This window comes from Mollisia scopiformis (genome assembly GCF_001500285.1).
Source record: "Mollisia scopiformis unplaced genomic scaffold LY89scaffold_12, whole genome shotgun sequence".
In the NCBI taxonomy this organism is placed as follows: Eukaryota; Fungi; Ascomycota; class Leotiomycetes; order Helotiales; family Mollisiaceae; genus Mollisia; species Mollisia scopiformis.
This window is the reverse complement of record NW_017263592.1, coordinates 58,747-85,369: the sequence shown is the minus strand read 5'-3', so window position 1 is coordinate 85,369 and position 26,623 is coordinate 58,747. Positions and strand designations below refer to the sequence as shown.

The 26,623-nt window shown below is 47.0% G+C and overlaps 13 protein-coding genes across 13 annotated transcripts; 4 read left to right on the top strand and 9 right to left on the bottom strand.

Annotated features, from left to right (window-relative positions):
* Window positions 1–1,592: 1,592 nt before the first annotated feature.
* LY89DRAFT_645565 (putative zinc-type alcohol dehydrogenase-like protein) lies at window positions 1,593–2,724 on the top strand (the record flags this gene model as incomplete). Its single annotated transcript, XM_018211887.1, has 2 exons — window positions 1,593–2,138; window positions 2,195–2,724. The coding sequence occupies exons 1-2, from the start codon at window positions 1,628–1,630 to the stop codon at window positions 2,722–2,724; spliced, it is 1,041 nt and encodes a 346-aa protein (XP_018071046.1). The 5' UTR covers window positions 1,593–1,627.
* Window positions 2,725–3,105: 381 nt separating this feature from the next.
* Window positions 3,106–4,271, bottom strand: LY89DRAFT_62953 (ubiquitin-conjugating enzyme E2). Its single transcript, XM_018211208.1, has 2 exons — window positions 3,955–4,271; window positions 3,106–3,881 (listed from the first exon to the last, which is right to left on the bottom strand). Exons 1-2 carry the CDS (start codon window positions 4,115–4,117, stop codon window positions 3,517–3,519), a joined length of 528 nt encoding a protein of 175 aa, XP_018071045.1. The 5' UTR covers window positions 4,118–4,271; the 3' UTR covers window positions 3,106–3,516.
* A 1,753-nt stretch (window positions 4,272–6,024) lies between these two features.
* On the bottom strand, window positions 6,025–6,961 carry LY89DRAFT_707217 (uncharacterized protein; the record flags this gene model as incomplete). Its single annotated transcript, XM_018217584.1, has 3 exons — window positions 6,025–6,482; window positions 6,579–6,828; window positions 6,878–6,961. 3 exons carry the CDS (start codon window positions 6,959–6,961, stop codon window positions 6,025–6,027), a joined length of 792 nt encoding a protein of 263 aa, XP_018071044.1.
* Window positions 6,962–8,399: 1,438 nt separating this feature from the next.
* Window positions 8,400–9,484, top strand: LY89DRAFT_645557 (S-adenosyl-L-methionine-dependent methyltransferase). Its single transcript, XM_018211886.1, has 2 exons — window positions 8,400–9,119; window positions 9,197–9,484. The coding sequence occupies exons 1-2, from the start codon at window positions 8,459–8,461 to the stop codon at window positions 9,367–9,369; spliced, it is 834 nt and encodes a 277-aa protein (XP_018071043.1). The 5' UTR covers window positions 8,400–8,458; the 3' UTR covers window positions 9,370–9,484.
* Window positions 9,485–9,898: 414 nt separating this feature from the next.
* On the top strand, window positions 9,899–12,151 carry LY89DRAFT_747827 (HET-domain-containing protein). The gene has a single exon (XM_018221139.1). The coding sequence runs from the start codon at window positions 9,947–9,949 to the stop codon at window positions 11,933–11,935; it is 1,989 nt and encodes a 662-aa protein (XP_018071042.1). The 5' UTR covers window positions 9,899–9,946; the 3' UTR covers window positions 11,936–12,151.
* A 76-nt stretch (window positions 12,152–12,227) lies between these two features.
* LY89DRAFT_684780 (TfdA family taurine dioxygenase) lies at window positions 12,228–14,115 on the bottom strand. The gene is made up of 4 exons (XM_018214952.1): window positions 13,246–14,115; window positions 13,099–13,199; window positions 12,570–13,048; window positions 12,228–12,520 (listed from the first exon to the last, which is right to left on the bottom strand). The coding sequence occupies exons 1-4, from the start codon at window positions 13,614–13,616 to the stop codon at window positions 12,395–12,397; spliced, it is 1,077 nt and encodes a 358-aa protein (XP_018071041.1). The 5' UTR covers window positions 13,617–14,115; the 3' UTR covers window positions 12,228–12,394.
* A 309-nt stretch (window positions 14,116–14,424) lies between these two features.
* On the top strand, window positions 14,425–16,283 carry LY89DRAFT_616169 (general substrate transporter; the record flags this gene model as incomplete). The annotated part of the gene is made up of 6 exons (XM_018210755.1): window positions 14,425–14,516; window positions 14,565–14,632; window positions 14,672–14,875; window positions 14,933–15,412; window positions 15,581–15,871; window positions 15,964–16,283. Coding segments are annotated over exons 1-6 (1,416 nt in total), but the record flags the coding sequence as incomplete, so codon positions are not given.
* A 54-nt stretch (window positions 16,284–16,337) lies between these two features.
* LY89DRAFT_645551 (uncharacterized protein) lies at window positions 16,338–17,774 on the bottom strand. Its single transcript, XM_018211885.1, has 3 exons — window positions 17,285–17,774; window positions 17,102–17,229; window positions 16,338–17,047 (listed from the first exon to the last, which is right to left on the bottom strand). The coding sequence occupies exons 1-3, from the start codon at window positions 17,595–17,597 to the stop codon at window positions 16,487–16,489; spliced, it is 1,002 nt and encodes a 333-aa protein (XP_018071039.1). The 5' UTR covers window positions 17,598–17,774; the 3' UTR covers window positions 16,338–16,486.
* Window positions 17,775–18,549: 775 nt separating this feature from the next.
* On the bottom strand, window positions 18,550–19,383 carry LY89DRAFT_684778 (uncharacterized protein). Its single transcript, XM_018214951.1, has one exon. The coding sequence runs from the start codon at window positions 19,213–19,215 to the stop codon at window positions 18,718–18,720; it is 498 nt and encodes a 165-aa protein (XP_018071038.1). The 5' UTR covers window positions 19,216–19,383; the 3' UTR covers window positions 18,550–18,717.
* Window positions 19,384–20,074: 691 nt separating this feature from the next.
* Window positions 20,075–21,952, bottom strand: LY89DRAFT_645547 (general substrate transporter; the record flags this gene model as incomplete). The annotated part of the gene is made up of 4 exons (XM_018211884.1): window positions 20,075–20,426; window positions 20,496–21,352; window positions 21,417–21,816; window positions 21,866–21,952. 4 exons carry the CDS (start codon window positions 21,950–21,952, stop codon window positions 20,190–20,192), a joined length of 1,581 nt encoding a protein of 526 aa, XP_018071037.1. The 3' UTR covers window positions 20,075–20,189.
* Window positions 21,953–22,354: 402 nt separating this feature from the next.
* Window positions 22,355–23,290, bottom strand: LY89DRAFT_684777 (uncharacterized protein). Its single transcript, XM_018214950.1, has one exon. The coding sequence runs from the start codon at window positions 23,004–23,006 to the stop codon at window positions 22,392–22,394; it is 615 nt and encodes a 204-aa protein (XP_018071036.1). The 5' UTR covers window positions 23,007–23,290; the 3' UTR covers window positions 22,355–22,391.
* A 317-nt stretch (window positions 23,291–23,607) lies between these two features.
* On the bottom strand, window positions 23,608–24,566 carry LY89DRAFT_747811 (uncharacterized protein). Its single transcript, XM_018221138.1, has 2 exons — window positions 23,741–24,566; window positions 23,608–23,670 (listed from the first exon to the last, which is right to left on the bottom strand). The coding sequence occupies exon 1, from the start codon at window positions 24,413–24,415 to the stop codon at window positions 23,927–23,929; it is 489 nt and encodes a 162-aa protein (XP_018071035.1). The 5' UTR covers window positions 24,416–24,566; the 3' UTR covers window positions 23,608–23,670; window positions 23,741–23,926.
* A 660-nt stretch (window positions 24,567–25,226) lies between these two features.
* On the bottom strand, window positions 25,227–25,757 carry LY89DRAFT_733685 (uncharacterized protein; the record flags this gene model as incomplete). The annotated part of the gene is made up of 2 exons (XM_018219834.1): window positions 25,227–25,339; window positions 25,394–25,757. The coding sequence occupies 2 exons, from the start codon at window positions 25,755–25,757 to the stop codon at window positions 25,227–25,229; spliced, it is 477 nt and encodes a 158-aa protein (XP_018071034.1).
* Between the last annotated feature and the right edge of the window lie 866 nt (window positions 25,758–26,623).

Sequence of the window (26,623 nt, the reverse complement as noted above, 5' to 3'; positions counted from 1 at the left end):
GCTCTCAAAGAGTCAAAAGGAGCAAAGCGCAAGCAAGCTACGGAAAGATAAAGTGGATTCCACTGCATCCAGACATGGCCCTTTGATAATGCATCCTTATGATTGCTTAGTCTGGTGAATGAATCGTGATTAGTAGTTCTAGTGTGTTTAAATTTAGTTCTTATCATGGAAAGCTGCACTGTATTCGATTAATTGCTCTATTGACTAGGATTAATACAAGTTCATGAGATGAAGAAATCCATTTTGGCCATGGTGTACATCAAAACTGAAGCAACAGTAAACTGATTTCCCGACAAGATTGCCCCAAACACCGACAACCAATATTAAAGACGCAAGCAACTCCTCACTTCTGCTCATTACACTCAACGCTCATACCTCGGCGATTGTTCGTCTACAGAATACATGTGCAAAGTCTCTTCCCTCTTCAGACAAGACTTTTCTTCCCATTGTGCAGACGTAGGACCATTTACCGCCAACCAGCTAGCAATGCCATGCCCCAGTCCGCCAAGATGTTCTCTGTACTTCTTGATTGCATTTGCTTTCTTACGCTCTGTTCGTTTGTCCTCTTTTGGCAATTCCTCTTACCAGTGCTTCACCGAGTAGGAATATTCCTGCCATTCTTGTGGCATGGGCTCTTTGGTGGTGGTTCTGTACCAAGTCTCAAAGTCCGAGACCCTCTGACCCAATTCGGCGAGTCTGTCTTCGATTGGGGGCGGTGTCATATTGAATTCGTTGGTCTTTGGCAATAGATTATTGGGTGGTGGCTTGCCTGAAGCTGAGATTATATACTGCCGATATGGAGCGAATGAATCACAAAGCGGATTCGTGATCCCATTCACAGAGTGCAACGTAAGAACTTGCCGATTTTGGTATTCATATTGTTTTGAAGAAGGATTAGTCAGGGCCACTTTAACATCCACAGTCACCCACGCGCATTTGGGGGTGCAAATTCTGGAGATGGTGCGCGCCCGCCAAAGTTGTAAAGCCACTCCCTTCTTTCTCTTTAAAGACACTCGACTACCTCGAAACGCAGCCTTACGTTTGAGTCTTTTATGTGAATTCGATTAGAAGTCAAGATTGGGTGTAGGCGACTAGCATTCGCCTAGTGGTTTCAACCTTCTACCAAATCTTGGCAACTTCACACTAGCTTTACAGGTCTACAATAGCCTGATTTGCTCGCCAGAATCTAAAATCTCTGTGCATGTGTCTTGTGACATTGCAATGACCTTCTGCAAAGGGAATAATCTCTTCTTGCTGTCTATGAAACTAAGATTCAACCCGGCCCTCTAAAACTTCAGAAGATTTCCGATGACGTTTAGCAACATGTATGTGTATGGAGTCGATCAGTTGCTGGATCTCGCTTTGTGACTACAAATAGTCTCCGTTTCACTTCAATATTCAATTCTTCAGTCAAGACATGCTTCATAACTTTCATGCAACCTTTTCTTTGTCTGAATTCAAGACCAGGTGTCAGATAAGCGTCACGTGATTCTTGCTTCCTGGGTATGCATTCCAGCTTTACATTCTTTTGGGGCCGCCCGCATATAAAGGAGCCTCTCTCCTCTATGTTAGCTATTCAGACTGCAGTATCACACTTCTGAGCGCTCCCTACTGTTTATCTCTCACCATGGCAACTCATCTCGTATACCGCCTCACAAACCGAGGACCAAAATGCACCATCAAGCAAGTCTCAGAGCGCCGACCCACCCCCGACAAACATGAAGTCCTCGTCAAAATACATGCTGTATCTCTCAATTACCGCGATATCGTAATCGCAAATGGTACCTGGCCCTTCCCTGCTAAAGACAACCTGATACCATGTTCCGACAGCGCCGGTAAAGTCGTTGCTATAGGATCGGACGTCGAAGGCTTCGCCATCGGCGACAAAGTCGTTGCAGCTTTCGATGTAGCCACTCTTTACGGCCCGCTGAAAGATTGGAACCATGGCCACGGTGGACCAATCGACGGTGTACTGCGAGAATACGCTGCCTTCCCCGCTTCTGTTCTGGTCAAAATTCCTAGCGAGTCTAAGTTAGGATTCCCGCAGTTGTCTACACTGGTATGTACTGGCGTTACGGCTTGGAATGCTTTATATGGAAATATTCCACTCAAACCTGGACAAACTGTACTTTTCCAAGGTAAGCTCCCTTTGTAAATTCCCACACATGGACTCGACTAATACACAGCACAACAGGTACGGGAGGTCTTTCCATAACAGGCCTCATCCTCGCCAAAGCCGCTGAAGCAACGACCATAATCACTTCTTCCTCTTCCGCTAAACTAGCGCTGGTAAAATCCAAATACGGCGTCGACCACACAATCAACTACAAAACCACGCGTAACTGGGCCGCCAAAGTCAACAAAATAACCAATAACAACGGCGTAGTTTTCATCCTCGAGAACGGCGGTTCGGGAACCATCAAACAGAGTCTAGAATGCATCACCGCAGGTGGCATCATCTCTGTGATTGGATTTCTGTCTCCGGCGAAACAGAAAGATATGCCTGACGTGGCGGGGCTGGCACTTGCCAAGGGAGTGGTTGTGAGGGGGATTACGGTGGGAAATAGGAATATGTTGAAGGATTTGGTGAGGTTTGTTGCAGCGAGGGGCTTGGAGAGACCGGTTGATAAGACATTTGGGTTTGAGCAAGCTGAGGTCGAGGCTGCGTATGAGTATTTGAAGAGTGGGAAGCATGTTGGGAAAGTCTGTATTAGCTTGGAATAAAAGTCGATGACTGGTATTCTGTACTGAGGAAGTGCTTGAGATTCTGAGGGCAAAACTTCATTTCTTCCAAAACTTCAGATCTTCAATGAGGTACTAATTCTACGGCAATTCTGAGAAGGATGTTTGATGTGCGTTAAAATCGTTCAATGCAAGCCCTGATACAAGAATTTAATTCTCATAGCTGTAGAACTGATTCTTTGTTCCAGCTAGACATCAAGGATCCTAACCCTGTCTTAGACCATTAAACAGAGGTTTCTTTTAGGTACTACTAGACGTGTGACTGCCGCGCCCCCTCTTACGGCTCTGTACCGCAGTGCTGTCCACAATCTGGCAATGCCTTGGCGCCCGTGCGAATAGAATGTGCTGATAAGACTTGGAACATTGATTCTTGTTTCAAATTCGTGAATTGAGAGTAATGTTTGAGGCTAAGGCAATGAAGCGTACAATCTTCGGTGGACCACAACCGGGATCCGATATCACAAAGTTGAACACTTGTTCAGGTGACTCTGATTAACAACTTTGTTATAAAATCCCAGAGAGGACCTCCCATAACAAAGCAGTAAGGGCCGGCTTCCTGTGCTCGAGGAGTAACATGTTCGGATAAGAATTGAAGGAATGTCCATGCATACGCTATCGTATCAGACGCCCAAACCTGCAGCATCAAAATTGATCGCTGAATTGAATGCGCTATGACCGGCCCAAAAGATTCCGTATCGCTATCAATGTTGCCCATGAATTTGCCTGACGCCCGTAAAAGCACCATCCGCTACACCCCACATTCACGCTCTGTCCTTAGTCCTCGCCCAAGCTTTCTCTGACGATCTTCCGGCATCGTTTTCTGAATTCCTTGTCAGAGTTCTTCTTTTCTTCTCTCCATAACCTCGCGGCCTCGACATTGGCGGGACTCTCGTCGTTGGGGCTATGCAGCAGACTGATCACACTCAATAGTATAGTCTCAGGTGTCTGTACCGGACTCCATCGCTCACTCGCAGACTCATATCCATACTGATCGTCTCCTGGAGGGTGTAGAATCGAGATGCAGAGTCGACCGTCGATGTAGATATTCGGGTGGAAGGGAATTGGAGTCTTGAAGACAAGGGAGGGTGGGGCATGAGGATAGTCTTGTGGGAAGGAGAGATGGCATCGAAAATTGCCTCCTGGAGATCCTTTGTTAGTCCTGCTAGAAGATTGCACAAGAGCGACTTGGGGCATGAGGATGGCAAGACATACCGCCATAGTATTTGCAGTCATCGGAGATCATAAGCATCACCTCCCACTCGAAGACGTTGTCATTGACGAGTCCACACGATATTCCTGGCAAGTCCTTCGCAGATTGCATCGCCTTCAGTTGTCGCTGAAGGAGACCAGCTGTGCCGGTCGAGCTTTGTGTCATGATGATGGTGATAGGTTTGTGAAGACAAAGGGGAATGTGCGTGGTGGCGGTTGTACTTGTAGTGATGGTCTTGATTCGATGTGGTAAGACGAGGTCCTACTAGGAAGTCCTAGGCTCGAGAAATGAGCTCCTGCCCTCGACGTGAGGAGGACCCTGTGTGAAGAATGGTCGAGGTCGGTGGGGTATTCGAGACGTGGATGGCTGTAGGATTGCGTGAATGGGAGGATGCGCAGAATGAGACAAGTGGTGTAGAAGCCTGTGATGGATACGTTCTTTGTCGTTGTGATGCAGGATTAGAAATTATGGGTTCAGTATGCGCAGCGAAAGGGATGGTCATCAATTCGAAGGAAGAAGAGCTGGAAGCTTCTCAAGGTGGAATTGGAGGGGTTCATCAGAAAGGGGTTAGCGCGAAGTTTAACCTTAGCGGTCACACTACCAAACCATACTCACGGGTTTTCATGGAGTCCAGTCCATTGTTCTCTAGTATCCTTCATAAAGTACTATTTTTGTAGCATCTAATACGGTCTGAACATCGATACTGGATACGAGAAAAAAGTCACAAGTCGTGGAAAGGTTGCATCCAGTAGTTGCGTATCCTTAGATCCGTCCATCAGAAAACTTCTCGATTAGTGGAATATTTTCACACGAACGTACCCTTTAGGGTGCTATTGGATACCTAGCAAGTGTTGGTTTGCCACTCAATCATTTCTGTAGTGCGTTGTATTGATTGCAAGCCCTCGGAAATCCGACATCTCTGTGGTCCGCTGTTTATGTCTTGATTCAGGGAGTGGTTAGTCATGTCTCATTGGCCGTCAGTGACGGAGTTGCCCCTCCATGAAGTTCGTTTATACAATTGAATAGTGGCAAGCGCAGTTATGGTCTTACTGCCGCAAGGTGAAGTAGCAAATTTGCTTCGGATTCCGCGACACGAGTCTCAGTGAGCTCGGTGAATCTGATAGGCTTTGCTTCACGAACTCGCCCAAGGCTCGGGGCCACTCCGACGTAAACAAGTATGATCTATGGAACAGATTCTTCGCCGAGAAAGAGACGCTATGTGTACATTGGATAACCAAATGGCTTTCAAGTAGTCAAATAGTAGTGCCCTTCTCTGGAATTCTTTGTTGATGGCAAGCTCAAAGATGAATATTATCCCATCATGAAGTCTCTCCTAAAAAAAGTGCACGTAAATCCTCATCCCACCTCCAGATCTTGTCATAAAATGTTCATAGTACTGGCACCTCAAGAGTCGTTGTCTGGAACCATACGCTTCGCTCGGAAAGCACCGATTCCTCGACCAATCCCAAACTTCAGTCACCGAAGAAGACTGAAGCCACTACCCCGAGACTCTCCGTCAAACCTTCACGAGCTCCTGTCCATCTTCCGCATCTCGACCAATTCTCTGCCTACTTCCAAAATTGATCACAAAGATCTGCGGAGAAGAAGCTGAGAAGCTTCTTCAAGGACGTCATCAAGTTATGAAGAATGGGCTAATTGTTGGCGGGTTCAACTTGCCCAGCTCAACTGATCTGCAGAGGGCATTCATGAACTTTTGACAGAGATGCCAGGACCTGAGGTTACTGAGGCGTACTTGAGAACTGAGCTATGGAAGCATGAACTAGAACTTGAAGAGATGGACAAGAAGAAGGATGCATCGAAGAAGCAATATGCCGAAGCCTTGAAGGTTTATGCGCAGATATAGGATCAAACATAACTGCACTTTGCCACTCTCTTTGCTGCATTTATGACCTTGTCATATTCTAGGAACTCGAATATCTCACAGACTGACAAGTTTAGGATGAGCATGTGGGAATCTAGAGCTAGATTTGTTTGCTATTCTCCACCCCAATATTCCTTACCATTTCAATGTCACTTCAACATTGACTTTGTCATTACAGTCAAACATCCCTTTACCCCGCAAGAGCGTACAGCTCCCTCCTCCTTTTCTTCGCATCACAAGCAGCAAATTTCCACCATCCCGAATGTAGCATATTTGCAATCCCCATCATACCCCACCTCACCGGACCTGGAATTGGCGGCCAATCCTTCCAAAGGCCATCCTCGTAGTCGCCCTCGAAGTTAAACATGAAGAACGGCACCACGTCCGTGAATCCAGATGCTACGAATGCATTCCCTTCTTTGGTGTTGTTTGTTTCCAAGATTGTTTTCTCCAACTTGCTTCCGGGAGCGGGAGTCTTTGGGTGAGAGGCAAGAGAGGCGATCAATTGGACCTCAGCGCGCATGTGTGCTTCGAATGGCGACTGAAAGGTGGACATTATTTCCAGAAGGGCAGGACCCGAGAACGAGGATGGTGTGGGAAGGGAGGCCAAGTAAGTGTGGAAGTTCTCCACTTGTGGCATGAATGCATCTGGTACTTTCGTTAGTCTTGTCTTTTGCATGTTGCTTTAAGTCTTCTCTTCCTCCTCTTCTCAAACATTTTTGAAGGAAGGGAATTGGAACGCACCATGTTCTTTATGACTCTCCACAAAAATCGTCTTATCCTCCAATTGCTCCTCTATCCTTGGGAAAAGGCTCTTGTCCTCATTGTCGGCATGCGCCTTCAGGAATTTATGCCAAGTCAGACAATAGCCGATGAAATCGGACTTATCCGCATCTGAGATGTGACACGCTTGATGGTAGATTGTATTGTAGCCTCGGAAAAGGGAGTTGTGCATCATGCACATATGACTTGCCCCTTCGGTCCAGAGGTCATGCTATGATTGTAAATGAGATTTGAATGCATTGTAGGGTGCGAAGACTTACTTTCTTAGTGAGGAACACTGGGGTGCGTATCGGGGCAAGAGGTGTATCCGCCCATGGCTTCGGCGATGGAATTGCGGTCGTCATCTTGACGAAGAAGGAAGTAGCTGCAAGTAATAGAAAGAATCGTTCTTTTCAGAAAAGTGTTCCAGACTGTGCACTATGAGGTTTTGGTATCGAGAATTGTGTGCTGTTTGTTCTTGTTCACACTCTGCAGAAGATTGAATTTGTTCACTGCAGAACGACACCGATTCAAGCATAACGAGGGATCTATTTATATTAATTTCGAACGCTTTCATCGCGTTCGTAAATTATGGCACTTATTGTTCACGATTCAGTTAGACCAAGCTTACTGTAGGGCTAGTTTAGCCCTGGCGCTCGGCAGCTTGGGCGAAACCCGAGCTCGGGTTCTGGGTTTCTGGGGTTCTTATTGGTCAGCTCGTTTTACAGTGCGACTAACAATTGATGTTTAATTTCTGAAGTCCGACATGGAGGAACGTTGAGCCTCACAGGGCTCTGACAGTTAAACGTTATTAGTTCTCAGAGTTTTCGTTGTTTTAAATCCGTGGAGGACGCGGGTTATCGGGGCCTGTTCATATGCCCGCCTCCCTGCATGACGATCAAGCCTGCATTGCTACCAATGCGTTCCCACCTCAACTCGAAATTGATATTTTCTCGAAGAGTGCAAGATGCGTCTACAAAAATGATAAGTTACTTCAAGGTTCCAACAGGTCAGTACCGTCAATGAATTGAGAGTATACATAGCAACTCCTCACACATGATAACGCACGTGACTCCCTTGTTTAAATGTTCTTCAAACTTTATAGCATAGTCCTCCACATTAAGAGAAGTGGTAATACTTGTGCATAGGTGTATCTAGCCGTGGATAGGATCCAGACGCACTCGGTTCGAGAGGCTATGTGTCTGTTTTCGGAACAGCACACATCTTAGATTTATTGAGTGAACTTTGTTACCATCTCTAGGAACACTCATAAACTTTAGACGCTACTCCGAATACTCCATAGCACTCGATGCGGACTTGAAGTAAAGAGACTCATGGTCGATGAGCTGATGAGGGGCAAAAGGTCTGGCCTGTCTATGCTCGGTACTAGACTCGATACTGAATGTAAATCCTTAAGAACTCACGAAATTTGCGGCCTCCACAATGGGACTCTAGACATCAGGGTTGACACTCAAAGGTGAGAACATGAGTGCAATAAGATCCTAACAGAAGTTTGGCCAAATCCAATGCAACGAACTTTCTCAACGGAACTAGTGTCTGCATTCTCGCTTAAGCTTTCTCGCCACCCCTTTCTCTTCATATGAGGTGGATTCTCTGCCAACATTCTTGCTGTTCACTATTCTGAAGCAGGAATGTTTTGTATGTATGTTCGTGACTGGCTGAAGAAGACAATGGAGAGGTCGTGCTCAGGAATAAGCCGGTGCGGGGCAACTTTATCTCCGCGTCCGTGCTTACTACGGCGGTACACTTTAGGTACAACAAATATACTACTGATACGATACATGTAAAAATCCTGAAACAGGAAACCTTCAGTCAAACTTCAATTGCCAGACGCAGAAAGGATGTACCAAGCAACTCCAAAACAGAGTGCTCCAGAGCCCGGCCCTCAAGCAATTCACCACGAGTGGCGCACCGCCGAGAACAGTGCCACCTATGTACAATCTAAACTCCGGTCTATGAAAGAACTCAAACCTAACCTAACTTTATTGGACGTAGGAGCCGGCTCAGGAACCATCTCAATCACATTCGCGAAAGCTATTCCAAAGGGTCTAGTTACGGCCATAGACCTGAATCCAGATATCCTTACAAGAGCAGCCACAGTCGCCGACTCAGAAGGAGTTACGAACATCAAGTTTCAGCAAGCAGATGCGTACAAGCTGCCCTTCGCCGACGAGACGTTTGATATCACGCACTGCCACCAAGTTCTTTGCCATTTGAAGGCGCCGTGGGGTGTATTGCGCGAGATGCTGCGCGTGACGAAGCCTGGCGGAATTTTGGCTGCTAGGGAAGGTGATCTTGAGACTGAATGCGTCTGGCCCGAGCTCCCTGGACTATTGAGATTCCATAGACTGGCTGTGGATATCATCAAGATAGGTGGCGGAAGCACGAATGCAGGCCGGCAATTATTGTCGTGGGCTCTCAAGGCTGGAGCGAAGAGGGAGCAAGCCACGGCTACTTTTGGGACTTGGTGTTACAGTGAGCGAGCTGATAAAGATGCTTGGGGTACGTACCTACCTATCTTACCATGGCGAGGTCTATAAGTTGGGAACTCGCGGCTTGCTAACATTCATTCGTTGTAGCGCAAGGGATAATCAAAATGGTTGGAGCTGGAAGAGTACATGACCTTGCGCTCAAAATGGGGTTGGCTACTGAGGATGAATTGGTGGGAATGGGCAAAGCTTGGCAGGAGTGGCAGGAGACAGACGATGCAACTTTGGGAATGTTACATGGGGAGATATTGATCCAGAAGTAGTCGCAACGACAGAACGTATAGTGTTCATGAACAGCCATTGATAATTTGCTATTCTAGAAATAGCGACGAACAAACAGTAGTCACGCCGTCGCTTAAGCCCCTTTTCCCAAACACGAACGGCATATTGTATGCTGCAGGTCTCTTGCATTACCCTAGTTATGTAATACATAATGAAGCATAGCAGTCCTATTAAATCATCGATAATCAGGATATATTGTCAGAAGAGATACATTAAACCCGAAGAAGGATGTGAACTTGTAACAAGTCACGTGCCACAAATTAATTCTGCCATAAAGTAATTTGTCACACCTTAGGAGTGAGCATTGATATTTCAAGAGGCAACTTCAATTAAAGTTCAAGGATTTAGGGTAAGGCAATATTTTCAATGTCCATGATGACGCCATAAAATGTCTGTCCAAAATCAGTTTTCATTGGCCCCACAATCAAGCTGATGAGGCGCAGCATTGCAGCCTTGCTGCTTAGATAGAGAACAAGAAAATGACAATCTGAATCCACCTACAGTTTGACTCTCTCCAAGGACGCATTGTAGATACAATAAGCGATCCTCATTCTCACAATGCAGCTCACTCAACCCGAAACCCAGCCTTTTCCCTACACCAAACTTAGTGCCAACCCACCAACCATTCGCCTCTTACATCTCAAAAGAACATCAATAGGCGAGATCACAGGATCTCTTGAACAGTTTCCCCTTGAGACCGCAAAATACAACGCCATTTCCTACGTCTGGGGACCCAAGACACACTCCCGCCTCGTAAAAATCAACAACCATCCAGTACTCTTTTTCGAGAACCTCTACCAGATCCTCGAAGTTATTTGCTCGGATGAAAAGCTCAGCAAGTGTTGGTGGTGGATAGACTACATCTGCATCAATCAAGGGGATGGGTTTGAGGTCGAGACAGAAAGAAACAGTCAAGTTGCCATGATGAAGCAGATTTATCAGAACGCGAGCATGGTCCTTGGTTGGCTCGGCCCGGGAGATGAAGAGACGGAACGAGGGATGATGTTTCTGCACGTTTTGAAGAAGAACAGGAATCGGTTGAATAAAGAGAAGAATGGCAAGGAAAGAGTTCTTGGTGTGGAGCTCGAAGATCGCGAAAAGTGGAAGGCGGTTGAGAATATACTTCTTAGGCCGTGGTGGGACCGTGTTTGGACTTTGCAAGAGTACATTGTGCCGAGAAATTTCAAGTTTTACTGTGGCAAGGATAATATTGATAGGGGCGACTTGAAGGTTGCAATTTACGCTATCTACCTCTCTTTGGCCATCGATGCGTCTTTGATGGCGAAGAAAGCTTACGATAGGGCGTGGATTCGCAGGAGGCTGCTAATGTGGTATCGTGAATGTCTTCCTATGCATCTCCTTGGCCTAATAGCGTACGTTGGAGACTGCAGATTTACCAATCCAAGAGATAGGATCTATTCTGTGCTTGGGCTGATTGATGATGGGGACTTGGTTGGGCAACCAAGATACGGAGACGATGTGAGCAAGGTATACACAGATCTTGTCATGAGGTTTGCGGAGAAGTACAAGAGTCTTGATATCGTTTGCCTTGCCGATCGTTTCAATTGGAGTATGGTGAAGGCGAATCCCATGTCACGACTCCCGAGTTGGTGTCCGGATTGGAGAGCAGAAGACATACCCTGGGTTGTTCCTGCGATGGCTTGTCAAAGTTCGGGGAACATTGACAACTTCAGACCCACAAAGTCGGCATCGAAGCAACGTGAGAAAGAGGCTACTTATGCTGCTGGAATCAGTCGTCGCTCTTTCCAAGTTGGGGTGTCCGAGGATCGCAAAATTCTGTCCTGTCAGGGCATCTTCATCGATTATGTTGATGGGATAGGAGGGCTGAGAGTTGCGCGAAAAAGGAAAGACGACGGAACAGACATCTGGGAAGAGTATGAATGTGTTCAATCAAGCACTTCCAAGAATATACCCTTATCACAGCAAGGCACTAACGACAATCATATGACCGTACCCGAATTGAAGTCACGAACCGCTAATCGGATCATGTGGGAGGTGACACGATGTCTCATGTTGGATCGAAAAGATCGATACCTTGACCAAACTCTATCTCCAGGATTTTGCCACTTCAGAGACCTGTGTCTAACTGCTGTTCATACGCCTGAAAATGTCAGTCGTCAGTTTTTTCTTGACTGGTTCAAGCGCAACCGACAGCTCCATATTCAAGGACACTCACTCGAGGACATATGCAAAGAGTCACTGGAGGTACCCTCGGATGAGAATGAAAGTTTTCCGGATCAAGAGACGTTTCTAAGCCGGTTCCAAGACTCAACTCGGAGGATGTCGAGAAGATTCATGACAACAAGGAATGGCAACACTGGAATGGTCCCATGTCGGACTGAAAAGGGTGATGAAATATGGGTGCTACATGGATGTCGCATTCCAATGGTGTTGAGAAAAGCAGACAAGGAGGCGACATTCAACGTCGTTGGAGAATGTTACCTGAACGACTTCATGAACGGTGAAGCATTCAATCTTTTGGACGGTGAAACGACGGCAAAGTTGGAAAGCATTCGCTTGGTGTAAGGTCTCTGGATTGTATCTCTTTCCTGACATGAGCGTCTGAATTTCCAATATATAGAAGTTCTAGTCTTCTTCGTGGAACACAAATGCTCGAACCTCAACGCTCTACCTTGGCTCTCGGAATTTGTATTCTTCATCCACGAAAGCACTGTGTGGGGTTCTGCGGGTGCGACCATCTATCTTTGAAAGTTATCAAAGAGGAATGACTTTAGACTCGAGTAGATCAAGGAGTATAGCTAAAGCAATTCAACTCAGCTACTAGCTGTGGAGGTCACGTGAATAAAGATTCCCTCCATCCCTGACCATTGCATAAGTTTAAGTACCTAGGTATGATATGTTGGAGATATTTCTTGTTAGTCCATGCTAAAGCCTTACAAGCCACGAGAATATCTAAGATAATATTCGCCATTGCACGCTGCCATAGAACATAGTACCCTTGATTTATTTCCAGCAGCTTAAATATCAAGCTCTCGGCAACCCCAAGGCCTCACGTCTCGAAGTCGAAGCTGGATCCAGATACGGCTTTTCTCCAATTGAACTTGCTCTGATACCAGTCCGTAAAGCTCCTTCCACCAAATGCGTATCAGGCTAAGAACGTCAATACCAAATTCCCAAAAGAGGCCAGAAATACACTCACCGTAGCCGCATGCCAAACACAACTATTGTTCCAAATCGCCGCAGCCCCCTTCGTCCAATGCATCCTAGCAACACAATCATGGTTCACCGTTATCAACCTCATAATATACTCCCTAATCATCCGATCCTCATACTCATAAACATCGTTAATCTTAGTAACATGCAATCCGACGCCCGCAAAAATGGATTTCCAGCCAGTCTGCCGATTCGTACGAACCACAGGATGAACAGGCGCGAACTCATCACCAACATTCAGAGGCGATCCGCGAGGAGACATCACTTCGTAGCCACCAGCCGTGCAGGCTGATCGGAAAACGGGCTGAGCGCAAGTCGCGGTCAAGGTGTCGAGGAAAGCGCGCATGGGAGGCGAGATGCGGTCGTAGATTTCGTAGCCGGAACACCAGAGCGTATCTCCTCCGTGACGGGGAGTTTCTTCCATCATCAGGCAGCTGAAGTCGGATGGGCAAACTTCGAATGTTGCTAGATTCTCAATTATCAGCAAGTTTCCTTGAGAGGAAGGGTACTCAAACCGTCACTATGCCATTCTCTACTCAGATTCTTTGGCTCTTTTGAATCTTTGCCCGCCATTGTTTTATACAGTTTCTTGGCAGCTTCCGAATTGATCACGTATCTGTTTACGATTAGTCTCTATTCTCATTCAAAAGGTCCAAACGTACATATTTTCATCCGTCTCCCCATTCCCCATCGGAATATTCCCCGGATCTCTATACAGCGGATGAACATGCAACCCATTCTCCTTCGGCCTCCCACTCGATTTCGCTACGAGATCAGTAAACTCCTTCAACTCATCAACGCTTAGATCCAGCTGATTCTCTCTGAAAAAGACAACGCCGCGCTCGCTGATGATCACGGCTAGATCACGGATCTGTTCTTCGGCATTGGGTGCATGGAGGATGTCTTTGATTTTTGCGTGCGTGTATTCGCGTCCGATGATCGGTGTTACTTCCACGAATTCGAGGTGGTCGAGTGAGCCGCCGTATTTCATGGGCTTGTAGCGTAGTTGGTTGTCTGGGTCTGCGGCGATCATTCTGGCGAGTTGCGATTTATCCGTTTACTGAAATCTGCGAGTTCTTCTGGTGCCGAATTTGTTGATTTTATAGATTATGTTTTATGGTTTGAATACTGCGTCGTGAAGTGGTGGGGTGGTTTAAACTGCCGAGTCTTCCTCGTGTGGGGTTGCACAGCAGTCTTGTCAGCAGCAATGTTCCTCAGCTCGCGGAACATCAATCCATAGTTCCCCAGCGAGTCGTCTTGATCTTATAACGGATGACAAGATCCGTCTTCAAGAACCTTTGCTAATTATTGACTTATATCTCCGTGCTTACCCCAAGTCTCCAATTGCGGGGGTGGGGCCTTGTCAACACCTTCATACATGAACAGCGCAATTGATTGTCCATCATTGGGTATTCGTTTTCAAGGTTATAAGTCGGATGTCTTTTCCCCATAATAAATATGTCCCCCATTCTTGAATGCGGGGTCGCTTAAGACTCCGACTCGACCTTGAAGATACCTAAGTGATACAATATCGGTGCGCCCCACATCAACAACAGGAGTTCATCGAGACTGCAACTTAAATCTGTTACCGATTATCAAGCTGCCAAGATGCCAAGGGCAATCTTACCACCAGGACGGCCGAGTTGGGGATGGCCTTAAGGATCAGTGATCGACAAATGGATAAGTGATTCTGGGTATAGGTAGAGAAAAGACAAATCTGCCTAAAACAAGAACCTCATTCTCTGTACATTGTGTCAAAAACATCATAGTCTATCTGTCAACAAGTCCAAACCATGCTCGCTGTACCCATCTCAGCAAATCCGCTCAAGTTAGACGTGAGCAGCCATAGAAAATGCCTTACCATCTGCTTCTTCCTCACCATGGGAACATTCCAATACGGACTTGACTACGCACTCGTAGGAGGCTTTCTCTCGTAAGAACTCCCCGATCAATCTACAAAACCTCTCTGAAGAAAACTTAGCATGCCCGGTTTCCTCGAAGTATACGGATACTACTCACCCGAGTTAAAGAAATGGAACATTGACGCAAGTCTTTATCGTCCCATGTCTTTCCAATCACGCTAACAAGATGATCAGCCCACCGTCCAACAACTAATCTCCTCCCTAATGACAATCGGAACATTCCTCTCCTCCCTCCTCGTCGGCCCCCTCAGCTCCAAATTCGGACGCAAACACGGCCTCTGGGCCGCCGCGATCCTCAACGCCGTCGCCACCACCATCATGCTCAGCACAACCAGCATCGGCGCTCTCTACACGGCTCGTCTGATTCTCGGTACCCCCTTCCCTTTTTTCCTCTCCCAAATCCAAAACTCACAGCGCTTCTCAACAGGTGTCTCAGTCGGTTGGTTCCTGACTTTCTCGCAACTCTACATCCACGAAGCAGCTCCCGCCCACCTGCGCGGCGTCGTCTTCGGCTTCTACCAGATCATGCTGTCCATCGGATCCATCGTGGGCGCGTCCGTGGATTTCGGGACGCATACCATGGTTAGTAAACGCGCGTACCAGATCCCATTATCGATCTTCTTCGTAGCACCAACCGTTCAATCTATCATGATGATCTTCTTCCCCGAGAGCCCGCGATGGCTGATGGTTATGGGGCGAGAAGAGGAAGCGGAGAGCGCGTTGAGGAGGTTAAGGGGAGGAGGGATTCAGGAGAGGGAGCTGAGGGCTGAGTTGGGCGAGATTAGAGGGTCGACGAGGGAGCAGGTTGAGGGAGGGAGAGGAAGGGGGTGGGTTGAGATGTGGAGGGGGACGAATTTGAGGAGGACGGTGCTTTGTGTTTGTGTTGTTTGTTTTCATGCTGCTAACGGTCAGTCCGTCCTTCTACGTTTCCAACATCCTTCCCTGAAGAGTTTCTGTGTCCAGGACGAACATTCCGAGGCCAACCCTCTTCTTTTTGAAGACAGACATCCTGTTACCCATCAAATACCATCCTCCCTAACCAGATCCAAAGAAAACTGACAAAAACAACACCCAGGCTCCTCATGGGTAAACATCTACACAACCTACTTCCTAACCATCGCCAACGTCCCGAACCCCTTCTCCATGTCCATCCTAATAACGACCCTCGGCCTCCTCGGCTGCCTCCTCAGCCTCACCTTCACGCGCTCCCTCAACCGCCGCACCATCCTCATCGTCGGCTGCTCCGCCTGCGCCCTCTGCCAGCTCCTCATGGCCGTCGTCTGGACCGTGCGACCCGGCTCTGAAGTCGCGGGGAAATGCGTCGTCGCTTTTATTGCGCTTTTTACGTTCTTTTACGTCGCTTATTGTACGTCCCCCTCCCCTTTACCCCGTCCCCTCTCCTCCCCTGTCCTGTCCTGTCCTGTCCTCTAGCTTCATGGATTGATAAAAGGCGAACAGCACCCACAGCATGGCTCATCGGCGGCGAATTACCGAATAATCACCTCCGTCCCTTCACCTTTGGGCTCGCGACAGCGCTGAACTTCGTGGGAAATTGGCTGGGCACGTTCACAGCGCCGTATTTCATCAACCCGGCGAAATTGGGCTGGAGCGCGAAGTACGGGTTTATCTGGTTTGGGACGAATGCGTTGTTGGTGCTGTTTACGGTGCTGTTTGTGCCGGAGACGAGGGATCGCACGTTGGAGGAGGTGCATGAGATGTTTGAGAATCGGGTGAGGACGAGGGAGTTTAGGACGTATGTTTGTGTGGGTGTCGAGGGGTTTGCGAGGGAGGGGGTTGGGGAGGTTGATGATGGGTTGAAGGGGGAGGGGGAGGGGGAGGGGGAGGGAGAGGTGCTGCATGTTGAGATGAGATGAAAGGTTCTGTGTGATGTTGTTATTGTGTCTGTGCATAATTTAATGGATATCTAATTGCTCATGATCAGCGCTCAAGTAAACAAATTGTCCGCCCAAACATAGGAGACCTAAGTGGTGATGCCAAGATTTGAACGCCAGACCCTTCTTTCTTCTCTTAAACTCGCTTTGACGAATATGATGGTACCGATGGCGTATATCGTCGCCCAAACATACGGTACACCCCACCCAACTCCAAACGCAACCTCTTCCTCAAGCGAGAATATCAAGATCGTGGTGATGATAGCAATCACCAGAAATCCCACGCCCCAAAACCAACTTAGCCTCTGTATCATTCTCCGAAACAAGGGACTAGCTTCATAACGTCTAAGAACAGCAAGACGAGCAGGGACCTCGCCTCGATACTCGATAGCGCCCGAATCTTCCAGTATAGCGAGAAGTGCGGGACGAAACGGTGCTCCTTTGGGAGTAGAAGACATTTCGAACGGGATTGGGACTTGGTAATGGGTGAGAGTGGAGGTGAGCAGGAAGAGAATGCCTAGGTAGTAGCATATGATGGCGGATGGGAGGGTGCAGATTCGGAGGAGAGGGGATTCGGGGGACGTGCCGATGACGAGCACGATTTCGAAGATTGAAGCGCAGAGGGCGAAATTGACGTTTGTGAATTCGAGCTGTGGGTTGTTAGAGACTTAACTTGGATTCTAGGGATGGGAAGGGAGGTGTACTAATCGCCATTTCCGTTGCCATCCGATGGGGCCGTATCGGCTGGAGCATTTCAACATCAGTCTGAAGCAGCGATGCGTGTAGTGCGCAAAAGTCATCATGCAGAAGAGACATGTAATGACAATAAACACTATATCTCATTAATGAATGTACTGTCCTTTCTGGGGACAACTGCAATAACTCACCAGTCTGCCTCTTCAATTTTGCTCCAAATGTCAAGGAGTAGAAATACACAATTGGCATTACACACAAATCCAGCACGGCAATGCCCAACCCGATGTTGAACAATAGATTCCTCGTCCTTGTCGGTACGTGTAATGGAGGTGGACAATCATTTAGAGTCGTTGTCCGATTGTCTTCACTTGTCCCAAATAATCCGGACCCTTGCTCAGCATCTCGAAACTTCTGTACATTCCTCAACTCGTAATCGTCCTGGAGACTCGACCACGAATCCTTCAATTTCGGGCGCGGAGGCTCTGCTGTGCTTTCTTGCGCCATGGTGCATTCCTCTCGTCTTCTCACTCTTGTTGTCTTGTTTTATCGTTCGCGATGCATCATTGTTGTTGTTGTTGGAGAGAGAGAGAGAGAAAGAGAAAGAGAAAGAAGGCGGGTTCTTCGGAGGGGTCGGTCGATAATCGCATCGCATCCCTCTCTCGGCCTTCCCTCGTCTCATCGCCGCGTCATGGTGTCTCAAAGCTCAGCCTTCTGCTCTGCTTACGTATCGGGAAAGGTCGTGCTGGATGTAACCTTATTGGCCGCGACAGGGGAAGCGGTGTTCGTGTCTCCATTTTTCGCGGGAGCATGCGCGTTGGGTCTCACAGCCGCGTCTTACGGCTATATTTAGTTAGCGTCAGGGGGATTTTATGTCTGTTTTCCCGAGTTGGAAGTGCTGTCTGTATTCCATTCCATACTTCATGAAATGTTTTCGTGCTGAGGTGAGGTGAGGTGAGGTTAGTAATCTGCTGGAATACTGTCAAGACACAAGACAAGTCATTCTTTGATAATGCGGCAAGAGCAACTAGAGATTTTTGAAAGGATTGCTTGGCTTTGAGCATTTGCCGCCTTCGTCAGGAATTTCGACAAGTTCACGTGAGCATCACCTTCTCACTTCTTGTAATGTAGCTTCCAAGATCGATTTGGAAGTCCCAATATATGTACATTAAAGTTTGTCATAACAATTCCAATGAATCCAAAAGCATGGAGAGACCCTCGGTTGTCCATAGCTTGCTTATCTTGTACCATCTGAAATGCACTTCATAAGCGAATTCAACACTCAGCCACTTTCTCATCTCATAGGTATCTTTTACGAGTTGTTACGTATTATCTTATTTATCACATTTATCACATATGCATGTTGGAAATCTATGTTTCTTCGGCCAGTACGGCTACGATTTTTCATTGCTTCTTCTTTATCTCCTCATTCTCTATTCCAGCTTTCACAAGAGACGAGTACGCATCTGCACAATGCGGCCCTCAATTCCCTTGTACTCCTTTATATCCCAGCCCATCATTAACTCGTGGATTACGTGATAATTGATTGGTCCGGCTATACGTTCTAGAGGGAAGTCCGGAAACTTGTCCTTGAGTCGCGCGAACTTAGTCTCCAGACGAGCTAGCGCTATATGGGGACCTTGCCATTCCACTCATCCTTCTCCTTTGCATCCATAAGGACCAGAAGAGCAAGACGCTGAAACCCGACTTTGTGCTCGAGTGGCGTGATCCTGTTCTGGTGTGGGGTCCATCGCCCGGCCCTGGGTCTGGTGTCAGTCACACGATCTGCTACGTCCACCCAGAAAGCAAGATCGTCATGAAGGGTTTCGAACTCCTCGAGTCGGACTTCGATTTGGTCTTGTCGTTGCTGTTCTGGGAGGAGTGCTCGCATCAGGCTGAACCGATCTCGGATGAAGCTTTCGAGATGCGACACTTTTTGCACAAGTAGCTGCATCTCCTTGTCCCGCCGCTCGTACCCAAGGTCGTGACGTCGCTGAACCATGCGCTTGGCCCAGACTAGCCTTTTCTCGAGACGGATTAGCTCGTGACGGATTAGTATTTGACATGTTGGGGATGTCGAGGAGGTCGAGTCGACGGAGCCGGTTGGGGGTCCTACGCGAACCATTTTTGGTTTCTTGTTTGAGAAGAGTTGGTTGGTAAGTTTGAGTGTTGAGTTGAGAGTGTTTGCGAGTATGTATGAAGTTGATGATTGTTACATTTCAGCTTGATTGAAGAATGAAATAGTCGTCTGGCAGAGGCTGTTCTGCTGTTTAGTGCTGCGAGACTATTATTTTGGAACAGTCCATGATTCATGGCTGTGAGTATCCGGAGTTTTGTTACTATACGAACCCATCGACCATGAAAGTAGTGGTAGCTTTGAAAGCCAAGCATCCGCACCCTTTGTACAGTGTACACAATGGCATTGTTCTCGGCTGTTCGGATACAAGAAACAAGTCTTTCTTATGCTTTCCTCTATAGACCACTGACAAAGATTCCTTTATTGTAGGTCCTGCATTCCTCGTTCTGGCGAAGAAGTGAAGCCACCAGCTGTGTTTGTCTTGAGTTCTGTTCCGGAATGAGGTACTAGAGTTTGGGTAAATGAGCTCATGTGCGTTGCAAAAGAAGGTTCGCCGCCTGCTGTACAAAATCGGGGTTAAGAGGAGGAACGTCAAGTGATGACGTGAGAACTTGTGATGACCATCCGAGAATACTATTCGTTTGTGATAGGGTATTCTTTTTGGAGAAAGAGCCATGGCCCCAGTTAGTATGCAGAACGATTTCTGCGATGCTATCCTATTTAATTTCAGTATCAAGGTGGCCACGATCCTGTTCCTGAACTTACCTAGGTATTAGTAGGCAAGGTATGCAATTAGACCGTACGTGACAGAAATACTTCACCAAGTCTGCTTCCAAGAGATTCCAATCTTAAAGAGGCCATTCTACAGGAAATCATTGGGGTGCTGTTCTGATTATCAAAAACTAAGGCGGAATTATGCCTTGCTGGTGAAGCGTTATTTGCGCGATTCGCACAATTCGCGCTATACGCGCTATACGCGCTAATCTCTGCCACATACATCTCTCTCAACCACAACTGCAAAACTACGCAGCATTGATTTCCACTTTCCTATTCCTCTTTTCAAGTTCTTTACTCTGCTCTGTGGTGTTCGGCTCTACCATCTCATCGATATCAATACCAGCAAGAACCTCTTTTGCATCTTCAGGACTACCAGAGCCCAGAAGACCACTTATGCCCAAGACCTTAGAATGAACCTCTCCGTCGAAAAGCTCATCAACTTCTTCGAGGGTCATAGACTTTGTCTCAACCCAGTACAGCATCTAAGCAGAGAGGTCAGATCAGCATCCACGGAAGAGGGGTCAAGCAACACTGTCGGCCAGGAAACTTACTATAACAATCAATTCAAACACATCCCAAGCTCCATTCAACATGTAAAATTTCCACCCCAGCTTCTCAATAGCGATCGGAAACGCAAAAACAGGAATCAAACCAAACATGCTTTCCCACGCCGTGAACAACGATAATCCGATGCTGCGAATGCGGTAGTTCAGGATTTCCGGAGGATAGATCGCGAAGAGTGGAGTCCAGGCAAAACTGTATGATCCTTGTGCAAGAAACATCATGGCAATATTGGCATAGATTGCTGATTGATTGGCGGATGTACCGTAGAATTTCGTAAGAGCTCCGATTATGAAGAGGAAGACTACACAGAGGAAGGTGGAGATCGCAGCGAGGACTTTCCGGCCCATGCGGTCTGCTAGGAAGTTTCCGGCGATAGCTAACACGAGGCAGAAAGCGTTTAAGATAATGTTGATTTCTAACTGAGTTGTTGAGTCAGTGATGCCCGCGTTGTCGAGGACTGTTCCGAGGTAATAGGAGAAGATATTTGAGCCTGTCAGCATGCTGAACGCCGCGATGGAAAGGATCAGAAGCATTCGTTTGCGGAGAGATGGTCTGGCAACGATACTTTTGATCGAAGGCGACTCAAGCTCCCTTTCGAATTTGATAGCGTCGATTATCTGGATATATTGCAGTTGGACAGCTGGATCTGTGGTATCGCCATTCGAGTGAGTTTGGGCGAGTACGTTGAGGGCTTCTTCCTGATGGCCTTGATATGCTAGCCATCTAGGCGACTCGGGCACAAAAGGGAGAGTTAGGACGGAGATAATGGCGAACAAAGCCTGGAGTGCAGAAGGTAGACGCCAAGCCCAAGTCGAATCCATCTTTGCAGTACCGTAAGTAATACCTACTCTACATTAGACTATCGCAGGCAATGACTTCGGATAAAGGGTGGAGTAGCAATCTCTCACCTGCAGAAAGAAGTGCTCCAACATAATACAGATCATTCAAACCTCCAAGTCCCAAAGCTCGATATTTGTTGGGCAAAGTTTCCGCAAGAAACAAGGGCGCCACAACATACGTGCCCCCAGATCCAAAACCCACAATAAAGCGTCCGATCAAGAACATAGCGATATTCTGCGCCGCGGCCTCAATAACGACCCCCACGATCGCTATCATAGCAGAATGGAACAGCGCTGGCTTTCGACCAACGTAGTCGGGTAATTCTATAAATGCAATTCCTCCGATCACGCTGCCGACCCAGACGGTGCCTGAGTTGAGGCCGATGGTTGCGGCTGTTAGTGAGAAGTAGTCGGTGTATGATGGTGAGATGTTTAAGCCATTCATCATGGAGGAGTCGTAGCCTAGGGTCTGTGTTTGCGTTAATGATATCCGAGGGAAAGGGGGTTTACGGTTGTACAGTGGCTGTAGTAAAGGATGTGACTAGAAGCAAGATGTTGACGAAAGTAGATGATCTAGGCACCCATGAAGGGAATGCCGAGAACATTGAAATAGCTGCCGATGGCATGGTGTCACTTGAGGGATATCCAAGAGTTGTGGAAGTGATGTACCACTGGTAAGTGCGGAAAGAGCTAGGGATATGATTTATAACGACTGTCCATATTTATATGTTTTGTCGGGAATTATCCACTTTGGTATCATGCCTACAATAGAGCTCTTATCTCTGATTGTGAGATACGAAAGCTTGTCACGAAGGTGGGATGTCTGTTCCAAAGTTGGGATGTACAGTGGAGCGTAAAGATATGGTTGTGGAGCTTAGATATGCAAAGTGGGTCATAGATAGGGTGTGCATCAAAGCTTAATTCCCAGTCAGAAGTGCTTGTCTTAATGTCTATCCTTAGGCAGAATTTCAATGTAAAAGCATTTTGATGAAGTCAACGATTGCATTGTCCGTCATCTGCGGCAAGCTCCAACTCTGAAATAAGCTATCTGGCTTTCTGGTTGCACGTCTTTCTGCGGCCCCGAGCAATGGATTGCCCAAAGGCAAGATCAATGCTCGACTCTGGCCCGGACTTTGGCGGAAGAGCTTGATCCTGCTCCACCTCCATTCCCTCACCTGGTTCCGCTCCCTCACTTTCGCTTCCGCTCATCGCCTCCCTCTCCACAAATCTGACTTCCGGGGCCACCCACTCAACGATCTCCTTAGTTCTCTCATCTACATCTCCATCTCCTCCCTCCGCTCGCCGGACGTCCATCTTAGCCATTAACTTCAAATCCTCCAACATCTTGTCTGCCCAAGCGTCCATCTTCGCCCAGTCCGCAGTCGCCAAGTTAATTCTGGATTCGCCCCCTTCTGTATTCTCCATGAAGTCGAGCTCATTGTCCAAAGCTTCTGCCGGAGATTTGGTTGGGGCAATGAAATCGTCGGAGGTGGACGAACCCGGGATAATGAGGAGAATGTTTTCAATGCTGCCGGACATTAAGCGATGGAGAAAGCGGGGCTGGTTGACGGTGACCTCGTGGTAGAAGTCGGCGTAGGGCATAATTAGCTCAATACTTGCTTCAAGCGAAGCACTAGTCGCTGGGATTGCGTCCGACATTTTGACTTTGTCGATGTTTAGTTTGGAAAAATATGGGGAGTGGATGGAGTTTTTATATACATGTTGTGACTAGGGCGGAACACAGCGGAAAGTTGGCCTGTTCCGGGTGGTTCTATGTCCTTTGATGGAGCTATTGAAAGAGGCGGAAGCTCGCGGAAGGTCAAATTGTTTCGGGCAGGTGCATGTTGGGCGGCGGAGGCGGTGAATGGGGCGGAAGGGTAGGGAAATCAGGTCCCAGATTTCAAAGAGCAGGAATGTACAAGCAGGTTGGAGGACAAGGTGGAAGGTGTAATTATTTCATTGAAATACAAACATGAAGTGCTTTGAGTGTGCTGACCACTGACGGACAATAAAGACATGGCAATGATCAGAACAAGTTCTTGGATTTCAGTGAGCAGAAGTGTCTAGCTATGCGAGGGACATTTAGATATATATTTCTATAAAAGGATATAAGTGTATACATTTTGATTGTCTCTGATTGACTACATTACTCTAGCCCCGATATGTCTTGCACTTAGGCCAGATATTGACAGAAGTACAAAGAGATCAGAAATAGATAGTGACTCTGCTATTATGCTTCCTTAAACACGTTTCTCCTTTAGTAAATCCAAGGCAGGATGTTGTACGGAGTTTGGTGTTCATATTCTGTCCAAGCAGCACCATACTAGCGAGTCATCTTTGTCAGCACCCCTTTCTTCATCTCAACAAACAAACAAACAAACAAACAAACTTACCCTTTCAGCAAGATACTTGTCAATATCTGGTACTGCAACCTGACTGAAGTACAAGGCAAAGCACACCAATTGCACAAAGCCCCAAGCCCAACCCCCGCAGAATGTCGAGAACCCTACACGCCACAGCATATAACTCCCAAAGTTTATGTGTCGAGCCAAAGAAAACAATCCACCGGTATACAGCTTTCATTTATCGTTTGGATTATCCTTGAAGGCTTTCCTTTGTAATTCAGTAAATGTTTCGCAGAAGCTCCCAAGGATGAAGAGTCCCAGCCCAAGAGACCGGGAAGAGGAAGCAAACATTCCTTGTTCGATTGCAGGCGCATTGGAGGTTATGGACCACAATGACGTCGCGATGTTCAGGCTATTGAAGATGGTGTTAAATGCTGATACAGTAATGGCGAAGCTGACAGAGGCCTTCTGGTCGCTGGTGTAGAGCTTCCAGAAATCGTGACGGACGGAGGTAATGAGCGCCAATGATGCAACGATAGCATAGTAAGGCGTCAGACCAAGGAAGCTAGAGCCAGAAGTGATGAGAGGATATTGGCGAAGAAGGTAAAGCTGAAGGAAGAAATCTGCTGATCGCAGCCCAACGAACGTCAAATTACCTAAACTAGAGGTACCTTTGCCACGTCCTAGGCTTGTAGTGGAGGCGTCTTTTTGTCCTTCGTCCATGATTGATTTGAAGAAAAGTAGAGATGTGTGCAAGCTGATGTTGAATGTAGGTAAGAAGTGAGCAAAAGTCTTAATATTATTCTATGGAAGAAGCCTGATTTAGTAGACATAGAGGTGAGATCAGAACAGATATCATATCTCAACAGTTGAAGTTGAAAGTTGCTTTGAAATCGGTTAGATGAATTGGCAGTCCAAACGCCGATATATGAATGACCGCTGACCAACATACATGAACAGTAAGAGGGCACCGACCGCCGAGCCGGCCGCCGAGGAAACGAATCGGCTTGTTACATCTGGCTTTAAAAGGAGTTTGCTGCATGGGTGACTAGTTACGGTTACTGCACCGAGGAGCCGGTCATAATATTTCTGTCGCTGCATCCTATATAACCCAGCTCCTCAGTCACAGTCAAAAAATAGTGCTCGCTTATTCAGCAGAGTGCATAAAAGGGGTTTAAGCGAGGTGCACATGAGAACATCATGATTGATTCTTGCTGCAATGCAATGGGATTGTAATTGATTGTGGTCTCAGACACGGATTTCTCGCTACTTGAGCTAAGCATGTGAGAATAAGGAAATTTTCCAAATCTAGATCTCATCGCTTTACCCCACTGCCCGCAGCGGGGCCCAGGCCAAGTGTTTGAAGCTCGAAAAGAATGGCCGTCTGGAATAAGTGTCAGACATTCGAGTGCACGTACAATTACTGATATGCATTCACTTTTAATACGTGATTAATGTTGCACTATTCTCTTCTCGCAATACTACTGATTACAAAGGACCATGTGTATCCTACACTACAGTCTCCCAGAAATTGTCAATCAATGACAACTTCCACAAATTTCACACTCTCCAGATTCCAGAACTTTGTTTGGTAGTCCAGACTCATCGAGATATACTCCGGTAACAGTGCCGCTGGGGTTTGCCCGTCTTCAATCATTTATTAGCAGTGACTCTGAAGGAGCAGTCCGAGTAGAAACTTACTGGTGGAAAGAAAGAACTTGTTCAAATACGATTGAAATGCTTCCTCGAAGAGTACAATGGTTGTCTTCTCCGCGATTTCCCATGTCATCAACTTAGTATCATTCTTAAATCCTCTCCGTCTAGCAATAGCTTTCAGCCTTGCATACGAAGATACCTTGTTTGAGCCGAAGCGGCGAAAGACAGCCTGTGTTGACGTTCTCGGGTCGACGAATCTGCATTTCCAGCTCTCTGCGAAGTCGGGGCAGCCATAGACGAAAAATAATTGCCTAACTCTCTTTCGATGCAACTGTTTCAGCTGGCTCAAGAGAGATGTTTCGTGCGAGCTCATGAGTTCTTTCATCAGACAAAGGGTAGATAAAGCCATTCTTTCGATCTCTGGACCTCTCCACCCCGGATAACATGCCACATCTTTTCTAGGAAGGCTGGGATCTGACCAGAAGGTTGTTAAATAGTATGCCGGAAACCAAATTATGTCCCGGCTTCGGTCAAGGCAAATGTTGGTGAAAGGCGAAGGGGATATGTAGGGCCTTTGTAGGGCTAGTGACCAGCTCCTGGCTTCTTACGAACTTGGCGTAATACGGCGCTCGCACCGTCGGGTACCAGTATTGCTCCTGACTTTTTACTCGGACCGTATACATAAGGAATATGTGGATCTTGAAGTTTTGCTGGGACGATTTGACCAAGTTCCAAGAAAGCCTTGAAAATCTAGTTTCGGATCTCGCCTGGAAGCTCCATGAACCTAGGGAATGCTGTAGCAGACATGACTGTGATTTTCTTCGATGTTGTTTCCTTGTTAGAAGAAATGAAAAAGGGAGATATGGCAACCTTAAATACTGAGTCCTGATCGTTGTGACTGCGACTTCGATCATTAGATGATTCAATAGTAAGAGCTGAGGCCACCGGGAATGGCCCACTTAAGCGAAACTCAACAAATGAGACCTTATTTACCAAAAATCATAATTTTTTAGTCTTCTTATGAATCTCTGTGAAAGTGGAACTTATGATTAATTAATAGTAGCCATACCCTTGTACTTAATTACATCCTCAATCTTACAAGTCAATTGCTCAGTGTAGTGGCGAAAGTCACGTGGGTCAACTCGGTCCCATAGCTTTTGCAACTCCCTCTTCAAATCCACCTTATTTTTGGGCACATAGTCCAAGTTTTTCAATTCCTCCTTCATCCACCTCCAGACCTTCTCAATAGGGTTCAAATCTGGTGAAGAAGGAGGC